We start from the raw sequence: 24,391 nt of genomic DNA on the forward strand, positions 1-24,391 counted from the left end.
ATGCTCTCTCCAGACAAATGAGAGCAAGGGACTACCCTGACAGAGGAGAACAAGGACCTCTAGGCACTTGACCCATAGGAAAGGAACTTAACCAAGAAATGGGCACTCCATCAAGACATTTCATCGAAGGCATTCAACACCACCAGTCAAAAGCATAAATGAAAGATGATGGGGAAGGGCATAAATGGCTGCAGTAATGTGAGGGATGACTCGAACTAATTTGACCATCATTTTCCTAAAATTAATGGTGCACAAACCTGCCAAGAGCATGGGATCATCCTAAGAAACAACTTTATGCATGAAGTCAAGTCTAGAGATATGACAGCTCTCTTCAGGAAATAACCTCTCAAGGTAGAAGTCTCATGTCTACCTCCAGGGGCATCGCATTCCTTATACTCCTTTTCCTTAGACATGCAGATCTTCTTACTATAATTCATACAAAATGGGGCTCCCACCATTACCCTTCTTTTTTGGGAGCTTTGGACATTGACTGACCAATCTTCCCTTCATTCATCACTTCAACAATGACATTCTTTTTTAGCTTTTCATGGATGAATTCTACTCTAGCATCTGTGGCAGATTTGTGCTTGGCTATTCTCGACTTCTACGATCCAGTGATCATCAGCAAATAATCTGGGCAAGTGTGCTATCAGTAGGCCTGGTGTTTGGTTGATAAGAACCTCTTTTCAACTTGTTATAGTGTTACTTGTAGATTTTCCCTGTCTTTCTTAATAACTCTTGCATGATAATGCCCCACAAGAAGGATAAGTCCTACACCAACTGTTTTCTCGTTCATTTTTGGACTTTGTCGGGTCAAATGCTCTGCATATACAACTGCTTGGTCATCCTTCAATTCTCTGTCAAACAGATTTTCTTCAATGTCACCATCCACATCCATGGTTTGTAATTTGTACAGACAACGACACCAGATGTATAGATTATATATTCAACAACAATAAACAAGTTATTGTACAAGAAAAAAAAGTAATGAAGAAATTTAACTGGCAATGTAGTTCAACAATGCACACTTGGAACACAGATGTAGAAACCATACCTGATCAGCCAGATGTAGAAAGACTGATGCAATATATAGTCATAATGAGCAATAACCAAATATCCAAGAACATATTTATGAAACTAATTTATTTCATTTTGACACTTCTAAAACAAACAAAAAACCTGGAAAACGGTACATATAACTCCATGGAAAAACATGAATTGACTTGTAGTATTTCAATATAGAAGCATTTACAGCATAGCAATAAGTCATAACTTAGAAGTAGAAGCTAGTCATACCAATGAAGCAATAGTCTGCAAAAAATCGCGATTATACCCGATTAATCCCGAATCCTAGAGCTAGCTGATTTATTCCCCGAAAAAATCCCGATTCATGAAAAAATCGTTGACCGAGCGTTTGTTAGTTTTAGTACTTTCAAATTACATAACACTTAGAAAATTAGAATTGTTGATAACTAGGTTTAATTAGATTTATTGTTTTCAGATTTAAGCATAGAAACAGAAAATGAATGCATAAAGAGAAGACAAAGATACCCTGGGAAAACCTCCTGGGTGGAAAAACCCAGCCTGAAAAGATCCACAGATCTGATTATGGTTTTGAATTCAACTGATAATTACACACTTGTCTGGAGTATAGATGTTGCAGTCACGAGGGAGATGACATAGAGGCCTTCACAATTAGTTTGCTAATGGAGGTCATGAATTGCAGTTCTTCTAATCTGACTTGCTGTATGTAACAATGGTAGCAGCAACCCTTCTATGGAGTTCTTTATCTCTTGAAGATGATATGCTGCCTTGCTTAAGTTCGCTGTCTTCTGTTACTGATCTGCACACCTCTTAGTATAGTTCGCTGTAAATTAATTGACTTGAATATCAATTTCGCTTCCTTAGTATATTTCGCACCTTGTTGCAAAAGACTGAATTGAATTGATGTTGTGTGAAGTGTATGCTTTATTTATAGGAGTAGCAAACTTCTTAATCATGTCGGCCTTCTTGCAATTAAACATATTAATTCATTTAATTCCTTGTAACCGAAATGGATAGGGTCGCCCCTATCAAGGAGGCGTGGTGAGTTTGGATGTGGCGTGAAGACTTTTTGGCGGAGCCGAGAGGTATAGAGCCTGGCCCTATATATAGGAGAAGGAGCTGGCCCCCTTTGGCGGATTCCAATGTTGCCCAAGGCAATAGCAATCCGCCAGGCCCTAATGATAACCAACAGCGTTGACCCAATTTTCAAAGTTTTTTTGCATTTAAATCACGTTAAAATCATGCTCAAAACCCCAAAATGGCAAAAAAGTGAAAAAAAATCATTGTTAAAACTTGCAAAACCCTAGAAAACGCATGAAATCACTGAATTGCTTAGAAATAGGGTTGGTTTGAGACAAAATCAGAGTCAATGTGGAATCAACGTTGACGAAGTTTGTTATTTTGTCCATTTTCGAGGGGTTCATCATTTCCCATAGTTCACTTGTTCAAACCCATGAGCTTAACGACCCAACAAAGGTAGAAAGCCCACGAGCTCAGTGGCCCAGTAGGGGTTTGAACCTTGGTGGCTACCTCACCAAAGGAGTTTTTCTACCACAACACTAAACGTTCAAAGACATATTTAATATATGTAGATATAGATATATGATTTTTAATTTATAAAATATATAGTTACAAACAAAGACATGCAATTCATTATGTGAGCAATATATCTAAAGTGCTCCATGAAATAGATTTGAATGACAACAAACAAATTAAAATAGTTGTAATAAAAGAGCCTCCAACACACAACCATTAAAATTTGTCTCTACCTAAAATAGTAGTTGCAAGATAGGTATTGCCAAAACCAGTGACTTGCTAATCGTTTACTTCAGCTAAACAAATGCCTTTTGTTGAATTCTACCCCATATAAAAGACTTACCAATTGCCATCAGGGAATATAAAAGCATTGCAACTATGGAATATGATTTGACAAGCTTCTCAAATATTGAACTACCCCAAGAAAACTCCTTGCCTCAATCACAATGAAAGTCTTGGATCACTTCAAAATGGCTTCCACTTTTACTAAATTCCTAACGATTGTTGGATCTCTGTCTGATAAATTTTGATCTCAGCTACTTCATAGACTTAGCTAATATTTGATCTCAAACATAGACAACTATTTGGTGTATTTGGTGACTATCCTTTTAAAAAGTTAAATGAATAACTGCTTATGTAATCAGCAATATGAATATAAACAACAAATATCTATTTTCTACAATTCATGGGTTAAACTCCTTGTCTCAATCACAATGAAAGTCTTGGATCACTTCAAAATGACTTCCACTTTTACTAAATTCCTAACAATTGTTGGATCTCTGTCTGATAAATTTTGATCTCAGCTACTTCATAGACTTAGCTAATACCCTAGAAAACTCCTTGCATCAATCACAATGAAAGTCTTGGATCACTTCAATATGGCTTCCACTTTTACTAAATTCCTAACAATAGTTGGATCTCAGTTTGATAAATTTTGATCTTAGCTACTTCATAGACTTAGCTAATCTTTGATCTCAGACTTAGACAACTATTTGGTGTATTTGGTGACTACCCTTTTAAAAAGTTAAATGAATATTTGCCTATGTAATCAGCAATCTGAATATAAACAACAAAATCTATTTTCTACAATTCATGGGTTAAACTCTATTTTATTTACTCTCTATATCTCTATTATGCTATGGAAATGCCCTTAAGTTTTTAAAAAAACGTAGTTTGTGTCTATTTTTCTACAAATTTTTACGATTTTTTAAAATCCAATTTCTTACCCATTTTTTTAAATAATCTTATACTTTTGGTTTGCCGATTTTTTCCCTAACAATTTTTTCTACTATGAGTCATACAATGGTGACAAACAGATCTTTGATTATTAGGTATCAGCACAAATCAAGAAGGCATGAATTGGAGAGAGATCTTACAAACTTGATAGAAAGAACTTCAAACAATATATTGTTTCAAATCTCAATACAACCTCAATGATAAATTCAATTCAAGAACAGAACTTAATTATCGTGCAAAGGAATACCTTAGAGCTGCTCTTAGATCCAGAATCCTGTGCAGATTTACTATTATTTGAACCAGACATTGATGTCCAGGCATGACCCAGCATGACTTGAGTTTCTAAGCCTGAATTTCTATCCTCTGGGAATGGAAGTTCAAATGTAGATCCAAACAACTTAGTTGAGTAATTGAACTGCAATTAAAACAAAATGAGCAAAATTCATAAACGGAATCTATTAAAGACATGAGATTTCTACATTCCATTTAGTGAAAACTAAAAGAGCTTCTGGTATTAAATGTGTAAACATTTTTCAATCTATTTAAATCAAATTAAAATAAAAATTATGCTGATAAGCACTTTACAATTAGAAGTTGGAGACTGCACAAATTTTTTGTCAGACCAATCATTTCAATTTTCAACAGAAAAATGTTTGCTATGTCCACCATATAATTTAATTTTTTCCCACACCATGGAGATGTTAGAATAGATTTTAAAACTATTTTAAACTATAAATTAGCTACTGAACTATCACTGCCTTGGATTTTCTTTGAAAACATTTCCCATCATGTATGTTCTTTGCTGTTACTTTATTGTCATAAAGTTTGTTAATATCTTCAGCTTGGAATGCTAAGTTAATATCTTACAATTGGCGTACTTTATTTATATCTTCAATCATTCTACATGTTGCAATTCAACTTCTTTATTCTTCATTAATATCTTCGTATTTTCCATGTTTACTTATCTTGGCATGCTTCATTAAATATCTTCAAACATTTCTCCTAATAAACAAAAATGGCCTTTTGTTTTTACATTGTCATGTGTATGGCTGCCTACATTTTCAAAGTTGTGACATTAATCAATACATACAGAAAACTCTTATTAGAATATTTTAGAGTAACACTGTTTGAATTTAAATGATGCACTTTTTAACAAATAGATTGTTGGATAATGTTAATGTAACAATGACAATTCCAAAGATTTCCAGATACATGTGTGCTTGAGAGTCATGCATCTTTATATATGGTTGTTGACATTTAGGCAACATCTTTGCCTTCGAATGGCATTGTCGGCAATGAAGTGTGAATGCATTCTAAAATTTGGGGCTACAGGAAATTAAATCGTAAAAAATATTTAATTTACATAAATTTTTATATCTTATCTGATCAAGAAGAAAAAAAACAAAGCATAAAATGACACAAGTTGAAAACAAATTTAATGTTATTTAAACCAGAGTGGAATATTAATTTAAACAGTCACCTTTGAAACACCCATACGTGGGAATGAAACCCCGATAAAAAAACCCAAGACAATTCCAAAAGTTGCAGTAATGATAAGCCTCATTGTCTCATTTGGCTTCTTCAGGGTTCCACTGCATGTTACCAATGAAACAAAAATTAATTCATAATTACTCAGCACATGTTTCTCTACAAATACACAGAGAAAAAAATGTTGGAGCAATTAAAGAAAATCCAAATTTACTAAACAGGCCAAGGCCCAAAGATAATAAACAAACTGGGATCAAAATTAGAATATACATAATCAAATAGCATTAATTCATTTTTATAAATTGAAATCTGGCAGCTGAAACTAAGGTTAGGTTTGTGAACCTGTTACATTTGCTGTTTGCCATTATGGATATCACTTCTCAGCACCTACACTAGAAATTCTGCCCATGGTACAAGTTGCTGCTTTGATTCTTTATACAAAAGATGCCATGAGACAGCCTTAAACAATGCCTCACCAAGGCAATTACCTGTCTCAAATTTGCCTGTATAATAAAGTTAGTTATAATTCAAGAAAAATCTTCAAAAATTTAGAAGAGTTCATGCTGTGAAAGAATCCACACATAAGATAGCATAAACAAGAGCACATGCCTCATCAAAACATAAGAAATGAAGTGAACCATAATCGTCTACAAAACTATGCTTTGTGGATTACAAATCAGTAAAATTTATTGTGCTCTTGTTTATAACTGTTATTTACTATTTCGAAGCTGAACTATGTTCACATAAACTGGATATAAATGCAAAACAAAACCATACACACTTAACGCTTTAACTTTCCCCTGGCAAACCCCTATTATGGAGGAGAAAACCCAACTTGGTGTCGATCACACTTTTGCCTATTTTATTACTTGTAAATTGTTAAAATGAGAAGAATCACACAACTTTGATGGTTGTTTCAACCCCCGGTCTTTTTCACTGAGAACTGGAACTGTGTTTTTTGGTGCTCAACAATGGTGTCTTACGCTTCTCCAAAACTTCCAAGAAGAACCAATGTAATCCTAACCTTTCTTCTAGTCGTGGCATGGTCCTCCCATGCACTGGAAGCATCAAAAGTCATGCCCTTTCAAATTCCCCAGCAGTTGCCAGTGACTCTGTGCCATAGTGAACTTGCCACTTCCAACAGTATGAAATCACCACCATGGTATTTATGCAATTGCAGCAATATTTTACCATTCGTTGAAGAGTCCTAACCATTATCCACGATACATAAACAAACATCATGGTAGACAGACAAATGGCGTGGTATATTTGCAATCACTGGGGCAATCACACCTTCACCAGACACTTTGGCACTTCTCTCCAGGCAGCAAATTTATCTGTCCTAAACAGCCAGTACTTACACATTTTTAATTTTGGGGAAAAAAAAGCATTTTCTTGTTTCTCAAATCACGTAGAACCATTTTGCATACTAAAAAGGAGGCAACCAAATCTGCACCATGATATTGATAGATACCCAGTGATTTGAGACACATATAATTTAATTTTATTAAGAACAAATAAGTATTGTGTGCAAGTGAATTGACAAATTAATCTAACACCAAAGTGAACTGCTTTGTTTCTGTCTATTAATAATGATGAGCCCTAACATATCAGATGCCCCTACAGAATCTACACAAAATACAATTTCTCTCACATGTCCTGCATAAGAAGAGAATATATATTATTCTAGGAAGCACTGGTCATTACACGCAAAGTAGCTTTTTCAGATCTAACAGAAATGAAAAAGAATTGTTTTGCTTGTACTATCACAGAGAGGGTTCAATAGGGGCTCTTCCCCATGACATGCAAAACACTCCTTACAACAGAAGAGAATACCAAAACAACTATAGGAAATGAGAGACAACACAGATATTCCCATACAGGGGAAGACCAGCATAACTACAAAAACATGACCAAGAACCAGCCAAACCATTTCTGCGTGCCCACCAAGACTTACAACACACATGAAATCGCCCTGCCACCCACATCAAAAAGAGAAAACGAAATAAGTTGCTGAGGAGCGGGAACCAAACAGAAAGGTTCTTACAATGATTTTGGCATCAAAAATGATTTTGGAGTTCAAATAATGAGGATATACTCTGTTGGTGTTTTTTCCTGCAACCTGCATTCCTAAGGATCTCAATATAGCTCAGGTCAGGGAGAGGACCTTTGATGCATCTTCAAAACTATCAACAGATTGAGAACAGGAAAATCCCAACAATAACAAGGCCCACACCGACCTTCTTCACTTCGAGCTCTACCAAACTCAGGAGGGTGTTCCTACTTGAATCAAGCAATTTCTAGGTATCCTTAAAACCTTCATGGATACACGGGCATACTTATTGGTAGATTCTTCTCGGACAAAACAGGGGACCCTGTATACAATTAACACACACATATCACTGATCCCGCAGCGTTATGAAACATTCTGAGATAACAAAAAGCAATGGTGATGTCCCAAAGAAGCAGGGAACCTCAACCATACACCAAGGAAACAAAACCCCTCAACCGCTTGAAACAGAAAATCAAAGAATAATTAAATAAATTTTATGATGAGATTCAGAAACCATCCTTAACAGACAGTAAATCCAGTGCCTATCCGTGTGTAATGTCCCCTCTTCTCTAGTGCCATTCAGACCTCAGATTCACCTGTCACCCATCTCCACAGGTGAAGCTGATGTTTGGAGATGAATTTGCTAGCCAAAGGGGACTTAGATTAGTCATTTCTTTTGACTTTGGTGGGTATAATAAAGTAACTTTATAATATAAAAGTTACTTAAGTCATTTTCTAAAAATAGGAAATCTAATAAAGTAACTTGTAAGTTACTAATAAAACATAATAAACGACTTTATTTTAAAAGTCCTTGCACACCTTCCTAGGCGAACTTCAATAACTTAAAAGGTGGTTGTTTATTCATGTTGGAGATCCCCTCTAATGTGGGCATCACTTTTTAGAGAATAAAAGATTCCAAAGAATCTTTCTATGATGCCTCTAGGATTCGATTTGATTAAAGAGGCTTGTACGATTCATTTGGGCATTCATGATTTGTTAATTTTTGCAACCTTTGCACATTGGAGGACTGCAGCAGCACGTATCCAGCTATGGCAGCCCAGGGAGGACAAAAACCCTCTATTATTTGATGGTGTGGACGGAATCCTACACCCTCAGCAACATTACAACAACAATATCTTCTCAGAAATTGACCATTAGAGATTACAGTCAGCAAAGAACACACCTACAGCAGCATCAATTGGTCTTAATCTGCAGATCTGAGCAAGTTGTGTGTGATTTCCAGCAAGAAATGAGCCACAAATGCCAGCTGTACAGCTCCCTTGGCCAGACGTACCATTCTCTTGCCTGGGGATCCATTAATAAATAAACTAAAGGGCTTTGGCACCACTATTGGTATGTAAATTCATTGTTGTGGTAATAATAAGTAATCACAATTGGTTTGGTGTGACAAAAATATCAGATTTGGGCAGCAGCAGCAATTCTTTGAGGAAAAGAGACATAATTTGGGAATCTTGCCTGACAAGAATTTGGAATTCCAACTGGGTCTGAATAATTCTTCAATATTAGTTTTTGGTAATTATCCTAGAGTTAAATAAAGCCATTTGCAGCCATTGGTAGCAACTAGAGGTGCTTGGTTCAGTCACTGCTTCATTCCAGGCTCAAATTCCACCCTCAAACCCCAGCATTGGACTCCTAGTAAACCTTGAACGGCTTAATTCTATCAAACATCCTCTTTACTGTTTATTTGTACTTGCTGCAATTAATAATCAAAATTCTGGAAACTATTATCAGTTCTATATTTATTGTATTGCATTTATTATTTTCCATGTATTGTCAAAAATCCAAAAAACTACAAAAAAATTGAAAATACGATAAACTTCCAAAAACTCTTTTGCTGGTCAAAGAATTTGAATTTGTAAACAATCAGCATTTTGGTTAAGAATTCTAGTCAGGGCAAAACCCCTCAACCTCTTGAAAAAGAAAATCAAAGAAGAATTAAAACAATTTCATGATGAGATTCAGAAACCTTCCTTAACAGACAGTAAATCCAGTGCCTATCCGTGGGAACAAAGTCAAACCCAGAAAACAGAAAGTAAACCCCACATTGCAAAAGAACTCGAATTTGTGAATTTTCGTAAGTTCATGCTTGGGATCAACACAATTCTACTATGCTATTACATGCATCCATTCTTGTTTATCCTTTGAAATTTACTGAACTCGCTGCAACCCATGCACAGGAGTTTTAATGTCCTCCTTGAGAACAACCCATAAATGGAGTTCCATAATGATATAATCATACCAAAACAAACTAATATATCCTTAACATATTAGCCCATATGAAATCAGGAAACTGTAATGTCCCCTTCTTAGCCAGAATCAACATATCAAGATCTGTCTATTAACGAAGTCCTCGTAGACTGATAAGGACGGGCAGAGGACACTGGATTAGTGATTTCTCCTATTTCTGAGGGCACTTTAGAGTAAACGTGGGTGGAATTAGTCGACAGTATTGTTATCTCCAAGTCGCCAGTCTAAAACTGCATTAAACCCTAGAAAATCTCCTTCAAAGGCATACATGAGTCTAGAGAGAGAGTGAGGTGCTTCCTTGTCAGGTGTCCATGAGGAGAGAGGAAAAAAAGAAAATTAAAAGAGATATCAAAGTTGATGCATATTACTTTATAATCTCTCCTTGGGTCACTTCAAACATATTAATAATATTAAGTTTCACCTTTCCTATGCACCTATTCCTAGTGAGAGAGCAAATGGGGAAGAGAGAGATAAAAGGTTAGTATAAGTGGAGAAAGCATATAACATAAAGTGTATGTCCTAAGTGGGACAATTATTATGTGGATAAAGTAACTATTATTTAATTCATTAATTCGATTGAGGTGTTAGGGTTCCAACCCTAATTAGGGCAACCTGAGGAAAGGTTATTTAAAGGTCATTGGAGACTCATTTCTATTCATGATTTTGGATATCATTTCTTTTTCATATCTCCTTTGAGGAGCTTGGCAACCTTAGGGTTTTGAGAACTTTGGAGACAGAAACCTCCATTGTTTGCACATCTACAGCTGTGAGAGACCAGCCAAGGGTGTGAGGAGAAGCTTCATTTTTAGAAGTTTCCTTTGGGCATCAAAGTTGGATGAGTTGTAGCAAATCTGAAGCCACCTATTTGCTTGTGTGGTCATACCATTTCAGGGTAGAGGGAACTCAAGAAATACAGTTTTCAGCACCATAGTTGTTGTGCTTGTCACCAGCAACACCTTGTCTAAATGTTGAATACCATACAATAATCTTTAGTGATATTTGGAACAGCAGTTTGAAGTTATTTGTGGATTGGCTGAGTGAGGTGCTTGTGTGCCTAGCCAACCCACTCTTCTCCTTGTGCAAGGTCAATACTAATACAAACTTCAATTTAGTTTTCACTTTGTCTTAATGTTGAATACCATACAACAATCTTTAGTGGTATTTCGAACAGCAGTTTGAAGTTATTTGTGGATTGGCTGAGTGAGGTGCTTGTGTGCCTAGCCAACCCACTCTTCTCCTTGTGCAAGTTCAATACTAATACAAACTTCTTTCTCATCAGTTCCTTATTGTCACACAATCATCCCAATACAGCAGACAAGTTTTGGAAGGTTGCAGCAGTCTAAAGTTTATTTAAAGACAATCAGTCCATCAGCAAGCTGTCCCATCCAAGGATTTGGAGCCCACAACAAACCCCATCTCAAGGGGAAAGTACAGTTTATATATTCCATCATTATTGCCTTCAGCAGACCATCATATGTTAGCGATTTGAAGAGGAAAGGATTATATATCTCTGTGTATCTTTTTCTGAGTAAGTACCTCATTTTCTGAGTGTGCACCTTGGTTGTGTGCTACCTTTCAAGTTTACTTTATCTACATCAAGCTACCGGGTATGTAGTTAGTGTTTTTAAGACTTCATTGGCTTTGTAATAGCACTCATATCAAACTGCTTAATGTACTCATCTTCAATAGAAATCTGATACAAAGACAAGCTTGAATGTAATTTTCAATTTAGTTTTCAGTTTGCTTCATTGTTGTAAAAGAAAGTATTTATCACTCTCTTTCAAAAACTTCAAAACAAATCATAGAAAACACATCTTCTGCAACTTCTGTCTAGCTCTAAAAGACCACCAAAAAACAGGAGAACATCGTTTAATAAATTGAAACTCACAAGCAAGTTACTTAGTTTCAGATTCCAATGTTCCACTAGGGGTGGGACGTTACAGAAACAAATTAGGAGACAAAGCATGCAACAATGGAAGAATTTATTTTCATTACTAACTGAAATTTACAATGTGGAGGACATGCTTCCTATCTGTAATTAAAAACTCTAGAACTTAGGACGGAAAATTAGCCTGCAACTATCCCACCCGCTAGGAAAAAATCTCCGAACCCTTTCTACAGCCATGGTATTCCTTTTATAGAAAACAAGGAATGCACAAGCTACCGGCTGTTTACACTTGGCAATTTTCTTTATGACTCATCGTTCTACCTATAACAAAAAAAAGGAAACTTCCAAAGAACAAAGAACAAAGAGGTGCATCCAAAACATTCTATTGCAGCTTAACCGCCTTTGAGCCGTGCCACCATCGCGTTGCAACTGCACGACTGGTTTCATCTGACACAGGAGAAAGAGCGTCCCAAAACCCAAAGGGGGAAAGCTCACAGTCCTGGACTGACAGCAATGAAAATGGAAAGAGGAGCTTTCGCGCAAATCTTGTGAACAGAGAAAGGGTTGCAGCTTCCATGGGCTTGCAACATCATACCAAAGTTGCATCTAAATCATCCACCCTCCCTTGCTACTCTTTTCCTCTCCTCTTCCACTGCCTCTGTGCCATTCAGTAGTGCAAGGGAAAAATTTGATGACCCTTGAAAGGTTCCTTGCGACTGAAAAGGCCTTTCAAGATCCCCATGGCCATCTTGCTTCTTTTCAAGACCCCCCCTAGCCATACCACTACTGAATAATGCGTTATCCAGCCAGTATCACAAAATCTGCACATAACAAACGCACAACTCTGCTGCTCCATTCTTGGCATAATGTCCGACTTCATCTGCACAATAGCTTCCATTGTCTTGTCCTGTTGAAACTCGACTCTATTAAATATATAGAGACAATAAGACTACTAAAAATAGCCTTGCAATAGCTTTTCATGCAATCTGTCCTCTATGCTTTTTTGCCTTGAAATCCCAATTTCTATTTCCAATTGTAAACTCCAAAACAAATCGTACACATGCAACTCATCTTGCCGCCATTTTGAAATCCGCATGCATATTATCGAAAGGCTCTTCCCTCATCTTCCTCAATTTATTCATAAACAAGAAATTTCGTCACAATCTTCTTGTACTTTACATCTGGATTATCATCTCTTTTGGTCAGGATCTACACTTGACTAGACATTCCTCTATACCTACTCTCTTATATGACGGCTGCTTGAGAATCGAGAAATCACGTCTCTTTACTTGGGATCACAACAATTCCATCACCTACCATACTGGGCACCAAATTTGCAATTTCAAATCTCAACCGTCGATACTACCGAATTGATCCTTATCAAACGACCAAAACCTTCCCGCGATCCACACGGACCTCTGCTACATGTCCGAGACGACACGTCTGATTTTGAAAAGTCAAAAAGATCTCCCCGTATACCCGCATACTTCGCTAGTCTTTATGAAACAAACCGGCGGAATCACGGGATATGCATTCATTGCCTCTGTCCACTCCCGCATGCCCGCCAATTTCCTTTACTGTCAACATAAAACCCACGCGGAGCCAAGGGACTAGGAATGACTTGACATGCTTAAGCGCCTTTTACATCCGTGAGCCCGCGGTCTCCAACTTAACCACCCCTAACATCTCGCGGGAAGGCGGGACCCACATCACTATCCTTATCCATGTGCCCGCGAGGAAACGTTCATTCACGAGAATAAAACTGTGGGGGCGCGGGTGCTTCCGATTCAATACCCACGAACCCGCTACAAACTTTCGGTCAAGGAATACTAAAGCACAGGGGTGAGGGAACGACTACGGTTTACCTAAGATACAAACCACAGGCCCGCGGCCCTAAGAAAAGAGGGGACAAAAAACTTACGGGGAAGCGGGACACAAAAACTTTAGGCAACAAAAAGAGCACGTGCAATTTAAAACAAGGGTATAAGGGTCATGGAAATTTGCGCTTAAGGGGCCAAAAGGAAAAATGAAAGAATCAAGACAATACAAAAGAAAACCGCACCATAATCAAAAGGACAAAACAAGACGTCAACTCAGAAGCCCAAAATTTGACAACCTAGTAGCAAAATTAAAACTGCAAAAAATGCAAAAATTTGCAGTCCTAACATACTCAGTGTTTTGATGTGGGTTTGAGATTTTTGGTGTGTAGTGCGGTCTTCTGCTGTGTGGTGTGAGTTTGGAACTGATTTCAGTTGTTTTCTGAGTGCTGGTATGAGTTTTCCAGATTTCTGGGTGTGCTTTTCTAAGTGGCTGAATTCATATTTTGCTCATATCCTCTGAAGGAAGGCATATTTGCTTCTAGGTATTGATTTATAACTCTTTCCTAACCTGGGCGATTCAGTTTGATAGGTTCATCGCAGCCATTGGTGAAGATTTGATTTTTCCAGAGCAAATTGTCCCTCAAGGAAGCCATACCAATCTGCCCTAGCTGGTGTTTCAGATTGAGTTAAAAACCAGACTTTTTGGAGGTCTGAAATCTGCACTGTAGCGTCATTATGTCAGAAATCTGATTTTTCAGTACACATCTCTAAGCTGGAAACAATTTGGTAGTATTTGGAGACTTGAAGGAACTCATACAAATTGCCTAAGTTATTTTTATGCCTTGCCATGGAGCTGGAAATATTTCTGAGCAATCCTCTCTCGTCTTTGAAGGCTATTTTCAGGTCTGATCGTGTTTATAGCAGATTTATAATGATTTGTAAGTGTATGTTGAAGTTTGAATGTAGGCTTGTTTTCAATCAGCAATTTATCTTCTATGTATTGTTGCAAAAATTCTTGTTTTTGCTATTATACATTGATTTGCAACACTGAAAGTAAAACATCAACAAAAGTCTTCATTGGCAAAGAAACCACTTCTAAACACAACATCTTCAAAAAGAAAAAAAATCAGGGGTTGGACATTACATTTTCAAATCAGCATAGCATGGGTTTCAATAATATGCCCCGAAGTTCATTATCAAATAGAAGATTCCAACACGCCATGGAGTTAGAAATTGGTTGTAAGCATGCCTTTCACTCCTTACTTCATTAAGACTGACATGGGATCAAGTTACCACCAGATCTTCCTTTGTGAGAAATATGTGCACAAGATAGTTTTCAAATGCCTCATTGAACAAATTAAGTTCTAGGACATGCCATTTAACTTGACCAATGCACCAACTACTTTCTAAGTCAAGTTGAATCAGATATTTAGTAGATAATTGGGACAATTTATTTGGATAAATTTTTATGACACGATGATGTTCAGAAAAGCATGGAAGGATCATACAAAGCACCTAAGTTTGATCCATGGGATTCTAAAGAAGCAAGTTCTATTCGAAAAAGTATTTAAGTCTGCGTTTGGGAAAACAAAGATTTTATACTTGGGTCATGTCATTACTACTCAAGACATGTGGGGGGATCCAAAGAGAGCTCAATTTTTTCTATTCTCACAATTTCCTACCACACTATCTTTGTAGAGAGGATTCTTTACTTGATGCAGCCAAGACAAAAGGTTTTGATGAGCACATGGTTATACTGAAGGTGGGGTGAATCAGTATAACGATAATCTCTACTTTTTACAAACTTAATACCACATTTAAAACTTGATCAAGACTAATAACATCATTTACTCAACATCAATAATCATGAACATGAGAAAAACACAATAACACATGATATTTATATGGAAACCCTTACGGGAGAAAACCACGGCAAATTACTTGCTTATAATAATCTCTAAAGAATTTTCTAGGTTCCAACCTACTAGAGGCACCAACCCCTCATTCAATTCGTGAGCACTAACCCACTAGAGACACAAACCCCTCCTTCAATTCGTGAGCACTAGCCCACTAGTGACACCAACCCTTCATTCAAATTGTCTTCACACAAGCTATAACTCTCTTCTTCAAATCTGCTATTATGGTGACAATAAATCCACCACGAAACTGATCACAGTCTCCTCATAAAACTAATGATAAATCTGCCACACTACTTCTCACAAAACTCTCTTCAATATGCTTCATAATTCTGCTCTAAAGTCTTCTTTCTCTTTGCATAAAACCCTCCTCACAAGTCTCATAAAGTCTTCACAATTATGCTCGTAGAGTCTACATAAATCTTATTATAAAGTATTCATAAATCTGCTCACTATTTGGAAGGATATTACATTAAACTTTTTGCATTTCATGCCTCTCACTTATTTCCTCTTATACTACTCCAACATCCCTCTTCACCAAGAGAGGTAACTGTTGTCATTTTATGACACCCTTGGTCCATCAGTGAGAACCGATCAGAGATATGTTCCATGTACCAGCGCTGCCCAGTTGATCAAGGAGAAAAGCAGGGAAATCATGGTTTGAAGTGTTGCCTTGTCGGAAGTTCCTTGGCCCTCTCTTTCTCTTCTCCGTAACTCCGGAACCCTGAGGTTTCGAGTTTCTTTGCCTTAGCCTCCTTCTTTCTTGCTCCGGAACTCCAAGTTTCCGAAGTTCCCTTCCTTCCCTTAGCTTTTCTTCTGTTCTCCTCCCCTGGAACTCCGAAACCCCCAGGTTACCAAGTTCCTACCCCGGAACCCCCAGGTTCCAAAGTTCCCAAGTCTTCAACCCCAGAACTCTGGAACCCCCAAGTTCTGAAGTTCCTAGTGTTAAATTTGGTACTTTCAGATTGAATAAAACTCAGAAAATTAGAATAAGGTCAATTAGCTTATTGTTTTCCAGACTTAAGCATAATAAAGGAAATGAAATGCAAAAGACAAAACACAGTTACCCTGGGAAAACCTCCTAGGAGGAAAAACCCAACCAAAGGATCCTCAGATCTGATTATGATTTTAATTCAACTGGACATTACATATGATCTGTAGCCTCTTATGAAGTTCGCTGCCTTTAATTATGGATCTGCAGATGTCTTGATGAAGTTCGCTGGCTGCTGTTGGGGATCTGAAGTTCGCTGCCTTTAATTATGGATCTGCAGATGTCTGATGAAGTTCGCAGGTTGCTATTGAGGATCTGAAGTTGCCTAATGGAGTTCGCTGTCTACTGCTGCTATCTAGAGTAGTTCGCTGGTTGCCAGATCCCTGAATATGGAATTCACTTTTCACCGAAAAATACTTTTCATCTGCTTGTTATTGTGCTGTGATAATGAGAAGCAAATGCCACATTTATAGGAGACTTGTTCCTTTTAACATGTCGGCCTTCTTTTAACTTAATTAATTATATTAATTCCTTATTAGCTAGGGTCGGCCCTATCAAGGAGGCGTGACGGGTTTAAGTGAAGCGTGGAACCTTTTTTTTTGGGTGCACCGAAAGGTATTGGGCCAGGCCCTATATATTAAGGAGGCGGATTCCAATGTTGCCCAAGGCAATTGGAATCCGCCAGCCCTAATTACAACCAACACTCCCTCTTAATTAGGGAATAGAATCATAATCATAATCTTCCAGCTTGCACACAAGCATAGACTGGATCCACCTTGCATTGCTCACAGAGGGTGGAGAGGATCCTTTTCTACCATCTTACATTGCCCGCAGAGGATGGTCAAAAGGTTACAATACCACCTTACATTGCCCGCAGAGGGTGGTTAACATTTACAATACCACCTTACATTGCCCACGGAGGATGGTTAAGAATTATACTTCTCCCTGAGAAGTTTACAATACCACCTTACATTGCCCGCAGAGGGTGGTTAACATTTACAATACCATCTTACATTGCCAGCAGAGGATGGTTAAGAATTATACTTCTCCCTGAGAAGTTTACAATACCACCTTACATTGCCCGCAGAGGGTGGTTTTATACAATACAAAGTATCACTGAAATTGAGACTCCCTCTTAATCGGAGTTTCATTTTCCACAATACCAAGTCTATCCCTGAAGTACACAAACTTTACTTTGGATAGAGGCTTGATAAGGATATCTGCAACCTGCTCATCAGTGCTGACGTATTTCAGCTGAATGGCACCCCTTTGCACCATATCCCGAATAAAATGATAATAGGTTTCCGATTGTTTTGACCTGTCATGAAACACTGGATTGATAGACATTTTAATACAACTCTGGTTATCACAGGTCCCATGGCTGACCAAACAGTCCAGCAAGAAGCTTGCGAAGCCACACTGCTTCTCTGGATGCTACACTTGCTACAATATACTCGGCTTCAGCAGTACTCAATGCCACTGAGGATTGTTTTCTGCAGGCCCAAGAGATCACTGCAGAACCCAAGCTGAAACAAATACCGGAGGTGCTTTTCCTGTTTTTGACGCTTCCAACCCAGTCTGCATCAGAATAACCTTCCAAGGTTATTGGAGTGTTACGTGGATACTTCAGCCCAAAGCCAATTGTGCCCCGTAAGTATCTTAGAATATGCTTGGCTGCAACAAGGTGAACATACTTGGGCAAACTCATGAACTGACTGAGAGCATTCACAGCAAAACATATGTCTGGTCTAGTGTTAACTAGATACATCAGTGATCCAATCAACTGCCGGTACTCGGATGGATCTGCAAATTCAGAGTTAGCTGTAGAAACACTTAACTTCTTTAAGTTAGATTCCATAGGAGTAGACATTGGTTTACAATCCATCATTCTAAATCTTTTCAAAACGTCAATAGTATACTTTCCTTGACTTAGAAAGATTTCGTTAGATCTTTGCCATACTTCTAGACCTAGAAAATAATGCATTAGGCCTAAATCTTTCATTTCAAATTCTGAAGCTAATTCTTTCTTGCATCTAATAAAGAGTTCATCTTTACCAGTCAAAAATAAGTCATCCACATAAAGAACTAGAATTAGCATTTCATCATTGACTACTTTAAAGTAAATGTTAGGGTCAGCATCATTTTTACAAAAGCCTAGACTTAGCAAATATTTATCAATTCTTTTATACCAAGCACGAGGAGCTTGTTTAAGACCATACAGAGCTTTCTTTAACCTGCACACATGGGTTAATCTATCCTGAATCTCATATCCCTCAGGTTGCTCAATGTAGACTTCTTCCTCAATGACACCATTGAGAAAGGCAGTCTTAACATCCATCTGATGAAGTTTCCAACCCTTAGAAGCAGCAATAGCAATAATTGTTATAATGGAAGTATATCTAGCAACGGGAGCAAATGTTTCTTCATAGTCTATGCCTTCCTTTTGGGAAAAACCACGCGCTACAAACCTAGCTTTATATTTTTCAATACTACCATCAGCATTATGTTTAATTTTAAATAACCATTTAGAAGAAACAACAGACTTACCTTTGGGTCTGGGCACAAGGTCCCATACATCATTCTTGATGATAGACTGATATTCTTCATCCATAGCAAGCTTCCAAGCATGATGACTTAAGGCTTCTTCAACATTGCAAGGTTCAGTTTCAATGAGATTACACATTAAAGAAAAATAGTTGGAAAATACCTGAGGTCTCTTAGTTTCACGGAAGGTGCCACTTGGAGCAGCAAATCTTTTAGCTTCTTGAATAGTGTTTCTTACCCAAAGTGGTCTCTTCTTGGCAACAACAATGTCACTAGGAATATCAGTGGGATTCATGGGTTCTGGAGGATCATCATGATCATCTTGAGGTGGAGGTTCAACTTGCTCCCTCCGAATCTCAGGGTTAGTATTAACGTTTATATTTTGATTATCATTAGATTCATCAATAGCACAGAAACCTTTTGATTTCTTAAACGCAATGTCTTCTTCAAATTTAACATCCCTACTTACCTCAACATACCTTTGGCCTGGGATGTAAATCCTGAATGCTTTGGAGGATTCACTGTATCCAACTAGCATGCCTTTCTTTCCGGAGGTATCTAACTTTGATCGCTTTTCCTTGGGCACATGAACATAGACAGGACTTCCAAAGATCCTGAGGTGACTAATGTCTGGTTTGAATCCCGTGAAGGCTTCTTTTGGGGTCATGTTCTTTAGAGCACGATGAGGACATCTGTTATGGATATATACTGCTGTTCTAGAAGCCTCAGCCCATAGGAAGGTCTACAAGTCTTGATCGTGGATCATAGCCTTTGCAGCCTCCACAATGGTCCTATTCTTTCTTTCAGCAACACCATTTTGTTGAGGATTGTATGGAACACAAAACTTCCTCTTAATTCCTGACTCAACACAAAAATTTGAAAGCTACCAGAGGTGTACTCACCTCCATTGTCAGATCTTAAACATTTGATTCTATTACCAGAGAGGTTTTCAGTTAATGCTTTAAACTCCTTAAATTTACTTAAGACTTCATCGGATTCTTTAGATTTCAAGAAGTAGATCCAAGTTTTCCTAGAGAAATCATCTATGAAGATTACTTAATAAAGGAATCCACTAGGAGATGCTATAGACATAGGACCACATAAATCAGAGTGAACAAGTTCTAGTTTGTCTTTAGCTCTATTTTCACTTTTATGAAATGGACTTTTAACATTCTTACCAATAGCACAACCTTTACAAGTGTTATCATGAATTTGACTCAGTTTAGGCATACCTTTGACTAACCTTTCAAGGGATGGAAGGGCTTGACAATGTAGATGTCCAAGTCTTCTATGCCATAGTTCACATGATTCCGGGGCCTCATTAATGAGGGCTTGAATAGGGTTAGTAGAGAGCTTATGAAGACTATCATATCTATGGCCAATTATACGAGCAGATTTAAAACTATCTTTCTTAGGCCAAGCAAGAACTTTTCCTTCAGAAAATGCAATTTGATAACCTTTATCTTCTAGAGCAGAAATGGAAATTAGGTTTCTTTTAATTCCAGGAACAAACAATATATCACTAAGATGCAAGGAAATACCAGAATCTAATTTTAGAGAAGTAGAGCCAGAACCTCTTACCGAATAACGAGCGTCATCACCAACTACCACGTGAAGGCTGGTATCCTTTTCTACTAGGCCTGAAAGATGATCGCAGTAACCTATGATGTGTCTGGATGCACCACTGTCAATCAACCATGTATTGCTATCTGATGGTACACTGCTAGATAGAGCGGAGATGAATAAGAAGTCATCATTTTGTTCTGAGACTTCATTTAGGTTTGCTTCACTTTGGTTAGGGTTAAACTGACATTCCTTAGCATAATGACCGAATTTGTCACATCTAAAACATCGCACACGCGAGGTATCTCTTGGTTTCTTCCAAGGGTGATGGGAACTAAAGGATCTGGAATCCCTATTTCTTTTAGGATAAGGTTGATTCCAATTTCCCCTTTTCTTGCATTGAGCTGCAAGCATGTGATGTTCATCTACATGGGGGCTCTTGGATTGACTCCTTGAGAAGAGGCGAGACTCTTCTTGGATGCAATCATTCTTAAGGCGATCAAGAGAAGGTAACTCCGACCGACCACTTATGGTTTGGATAAATGACTCCCAAGAGTGAGGAAGACCATTAAGGGCAATCATGACAAGGTCTTTATCTTCCATGTTATGGCCAATTAAACCTAGCTGATTCTTTAGTTCTGAAATTTTTATGAAGTAGGAAATAACAGAATCTTCTTTAGCCATTTTGCTATTAAGTAGTTGTTGTCTTAATGTAATTGCCCTACTAAGATTGTTAACTTCATATGTACCTTGTAGGTGGCTGAACATTTCCCTTGCAGTGGTGAATGAAGCAATAGAGGTCACGAGGTGGTCTTTGACTGAATCAATGAGAATCTTCTTGGCTTTGATAGCATCCCTTTTGAATTGTTTCAACTCAGCTGCATCCGAAGGCTCGGTTAGCTCTTTCGCTTCAATGAATTGGAGAAGATCTTCTTCCTCAAGAGCCAACTTGATTCGAACTTTCCATGCAGTAAAATTTAGATTCCCATCAAGCCTATCTTCAACTTTCAGCCCCATTGACCTGATCTGCAAAAGCTACAGCAATCTAGAAATAAAGGTGTACTGAATTTTAAATCTGAAGATTGATCTAACCAATTAGCTCTGATACCATGTTAAATTTGGTACTTTCAGATTGAATAAAACTCAGAAAATTAGAATAAGGTTAATTAGCTTATTGTTTTCCAGACTTAAGCATAATAAAGGAAATGAAATGCAAAAGACAAAACACAATTACCCTGGGAAAACCTCCTAGGAGGAAAAACCCAGCCAAAGGATCCTCAGATCTGATTATGATTTTAATTCAACTGGACATTACATATGATCTGTAGCCTCTTATGAAGTTCGCTGCCTTTAATTATGGATCTGCAGATGTCTTGATGAAGTTCGCTGGCTGCTGTTGGGGATCTGAAGTTCGCTGCCTTTAATTATGGATCTGCAGATGTTTGATGAAGTCCAGGCTGCTATTGAGGATCTGAAGTTGCCTAATGGAGTTCGTTGTCTACTACTGCTATCTAGAGTAGTTCGTTGATTGCCAGATCCCTGAATATGGAATTCACTTTTCACCGAAAAATACTTTTCATCTGCTTGTTATTGTGCTGTGATAATGAGAAGCAAATGCCACATTTATAGGAGACTTATTCCTTTTAACATGTCGGCCTTCTTTTAACTTAATTAATTATATTAATTCCTTATTAGCTAGGGTCGGGCCTATCAAGGAGGCATGAAGGGTTTAAGTGAAGCGTGGAACCTTTTTTTTTGGGTGCACCGAAAGGTATTGGGCCAGGCCCTATATATTAAGGAGGCGGATTCCAATGTTGCCCAAGGCGATTGGAATCCGCCAGCCCTAATTACAACCAACACCTAGTTCTTCTACCCCGGAACTCCGAAACCCCCAGGTTCCAAAGTTCCTAGTTCTTCTATCCCTGAACTTTGGAACCCCCAGGTTCCGAAGTTCTTTGTCCTCAACCCCGGAACTCCGGAACCCCCAAGTTCCGAAGTTCCTTGTCCTTCTCCCCCCGGAAATCCGAAACCCCCAAGTTCCCAAGTTCCTTGTCCAACTATAGTGACTCCGGTCCCCGAAGTTCCCCAACTACGGTGACTCTGGTCTCCGAAGTTCCCCTTCTCTCTTTAACCCTTTCCCTCCCTATCCCAGAACTCCGGAACCCTGAGGTTCCGAAGTTCCTTTGAGCAGTTCCCCGGAACTCCAGAACCCCGAGGTTCCGAAGTTCCTTTCCTAGCCCTCCTTTCTCCTATCCCGGGACTCCGAAACCCCGAGGTTCCGAAGTTCCCTGCCCCTTCCCTTGTCTTCCTCACTTCGAGAGTCCGGTCTCCGAAGTCTTCCAAGCCTACTTCCAACTTGCAACGCTTCCGGATGGCGTGATCGACACTCAAGGCTTTAAATGCTCAAACAGTTTTGGTGACTTATGCACTTTTTTTTGTGGAGCCACAGGGGTGCATTTAATGTTTTTGGCAGGATTTCCATCAAGAGAGATACGGGGCCATGTTGGGCGACTTGTGTCATGTCTGACTTTAGAAGGTCAGTCAATCTATCTTCCTCAGAATAGCCTTTGGAGGTATGGCTAGGTTGCTTGCATGTACAAGCGAAGTGCACGCACTTCCCTGCACTTCCAGACTGACATGCAGGGGTCATGATTGTAAATGTAATGTAATTTCCAATTTAATGGACAGGTTATATGCAAGCTGGTGTATTTTAATTTAATATTATGTCAATGATACTAATATTGTAGTCTTTTCTTTTTACTGCAGGTAAGGAGAATGAACATTTATTGATTTCGATGTCATCTCCTTTGATCGGAATGATGTATAAGTATTAGTGTGGCCACGATCAAGCGGCACCTTGATCGGACATGTCTTTTAGACATGTCCGACCAAGATGTCACTTGGTCGTGACCCCTGCTAACAACAACCGATTCATAACTAATCGGTGCTTCATACATACCTAATGATGAATCGGTATCTTTAATGATAACAGCGTTTATACCATGTCCGATAATGAATCAGCATCATTAATGATAACAACGTTTATATCATGCCCGATAATGAATCGGTATCATTGCTGATGATAATAGTAATCATATCCGATCGGTATGTTATGTTAATTGTTAATTGTTACAAATAAAACATACCCGATTATGAATCGGTATCAAAGCATATGGATTATAAACAATAACAATGTATGCTATCGGGTTAATACCCCGATAGCATATTAATGCCGATATGGATCGACATTAATATGTAACCCGATAGCATATTAATGCCGATATGGATCGACATTAATATGCTATCGGGTTAATATCCCGATAGCATTATAGATTGACACTTAACATAGTTAAACAGGTCATCAATCTAATTCAATATTAATATCATGATTGTGATCAAAACATAAAGCATGAAATGAGTAAACAGAATATAGGAGATTACTGAGTTAGAAGGTTCTTATCTTGCAGAGGCTACTAATGCATTAACACTCCCTCTTAGCTTTTGGAAGATAAGGTAACCTGCATCACATTTCTTTTTCAAACTGTCAATCTTCAAGAATATATATCATCTATACATATAATATGAAGTACCATCAGAACATAGGATACAAACATAAAACATTATCCTAAGTATGTGACATAGAGTATCACCAATATATGTGAGATAATAGGATACAAACATAAAACATTATCCTAAGTATGTGACATAGAGTATCACCAATCTATGTGAGATAATAGATTCATCATTTTAGTATGACAAGATCATCATTTTAGTATGACAAGATATCACCTAAACACGTGATATCAGTATTGCCTAAACACGCAATACAGAGGATAAACATATGAGGATGGCTGAGTTCTCATCTAGTCCAAGTTGTGATATGTGCACAAACATTTCATTCAAATATTTTATCACAACAGCATCATGGCACATCCATGACATACCAGAGATCTAACATGATAACTGGTTTGAGAATCATAAGATCGTCACCTTATGATGTCTGCATGCAAGTGTTCATAATATGAGAGATCGTCACCTCTTAGA

The 24,391-nt window shown here is 38.0% G+C and overlaps 1 protein-coding gene across 3 annotated transcripts in view; it reads right to left on the bottom strand.

The window, feature by feature from the left end:
• The window catches only part of LOC131044610 (uncharacterized), a 122,496-nt gene that overhangs the window by 87,774 nt on the left and 10,331 nt on the right, over positions 1 to 24,391 (bottom strand). For 2 of the 3 annotated variants that reach the window (XM_057977964.2, XM_057977962.2), the window contains exons 2-4: positions 5,647 to 5,807; positions 5,297 to 5,408; positions 4,064 to 4,231 (exon numbers count right to left, since the gene is read on the bottom strand). In XM_057977964.2, the coding sequence (XP_057833947.1) occupies positions 4,064 to 4,231; positions 5,297 to 5,408; positions 5,647 to 5,669 (303 nt within the window). In that variant the 5' untranslated portion in view covers positions 5,670 to 5,807. The remainder of the gene's footprint in view (positions 1 to 4,063; positions 4,232 to 5,296; positions 5,409 to 5,646; positions 5,808 to 24,391) is intronic. The other variant, XM_057977963.2, reaches the window with a different exon arrangement.

The sequence above is a fragment of the Cryptomeria japonica genome, chromosome 1 (genome assembly GCF_030272615.1).
Source record: "Cryptomeria japonica chromosome 1, Sugi_1.0, whole genome shotgun sequence".
Lineage (NCBI taxonomy): Eukaryota > Viridiplantae > Streptophyta > Pinopsida > Cupressales > Cupressaceae > Cryptomeria > Cryptomeria japonica.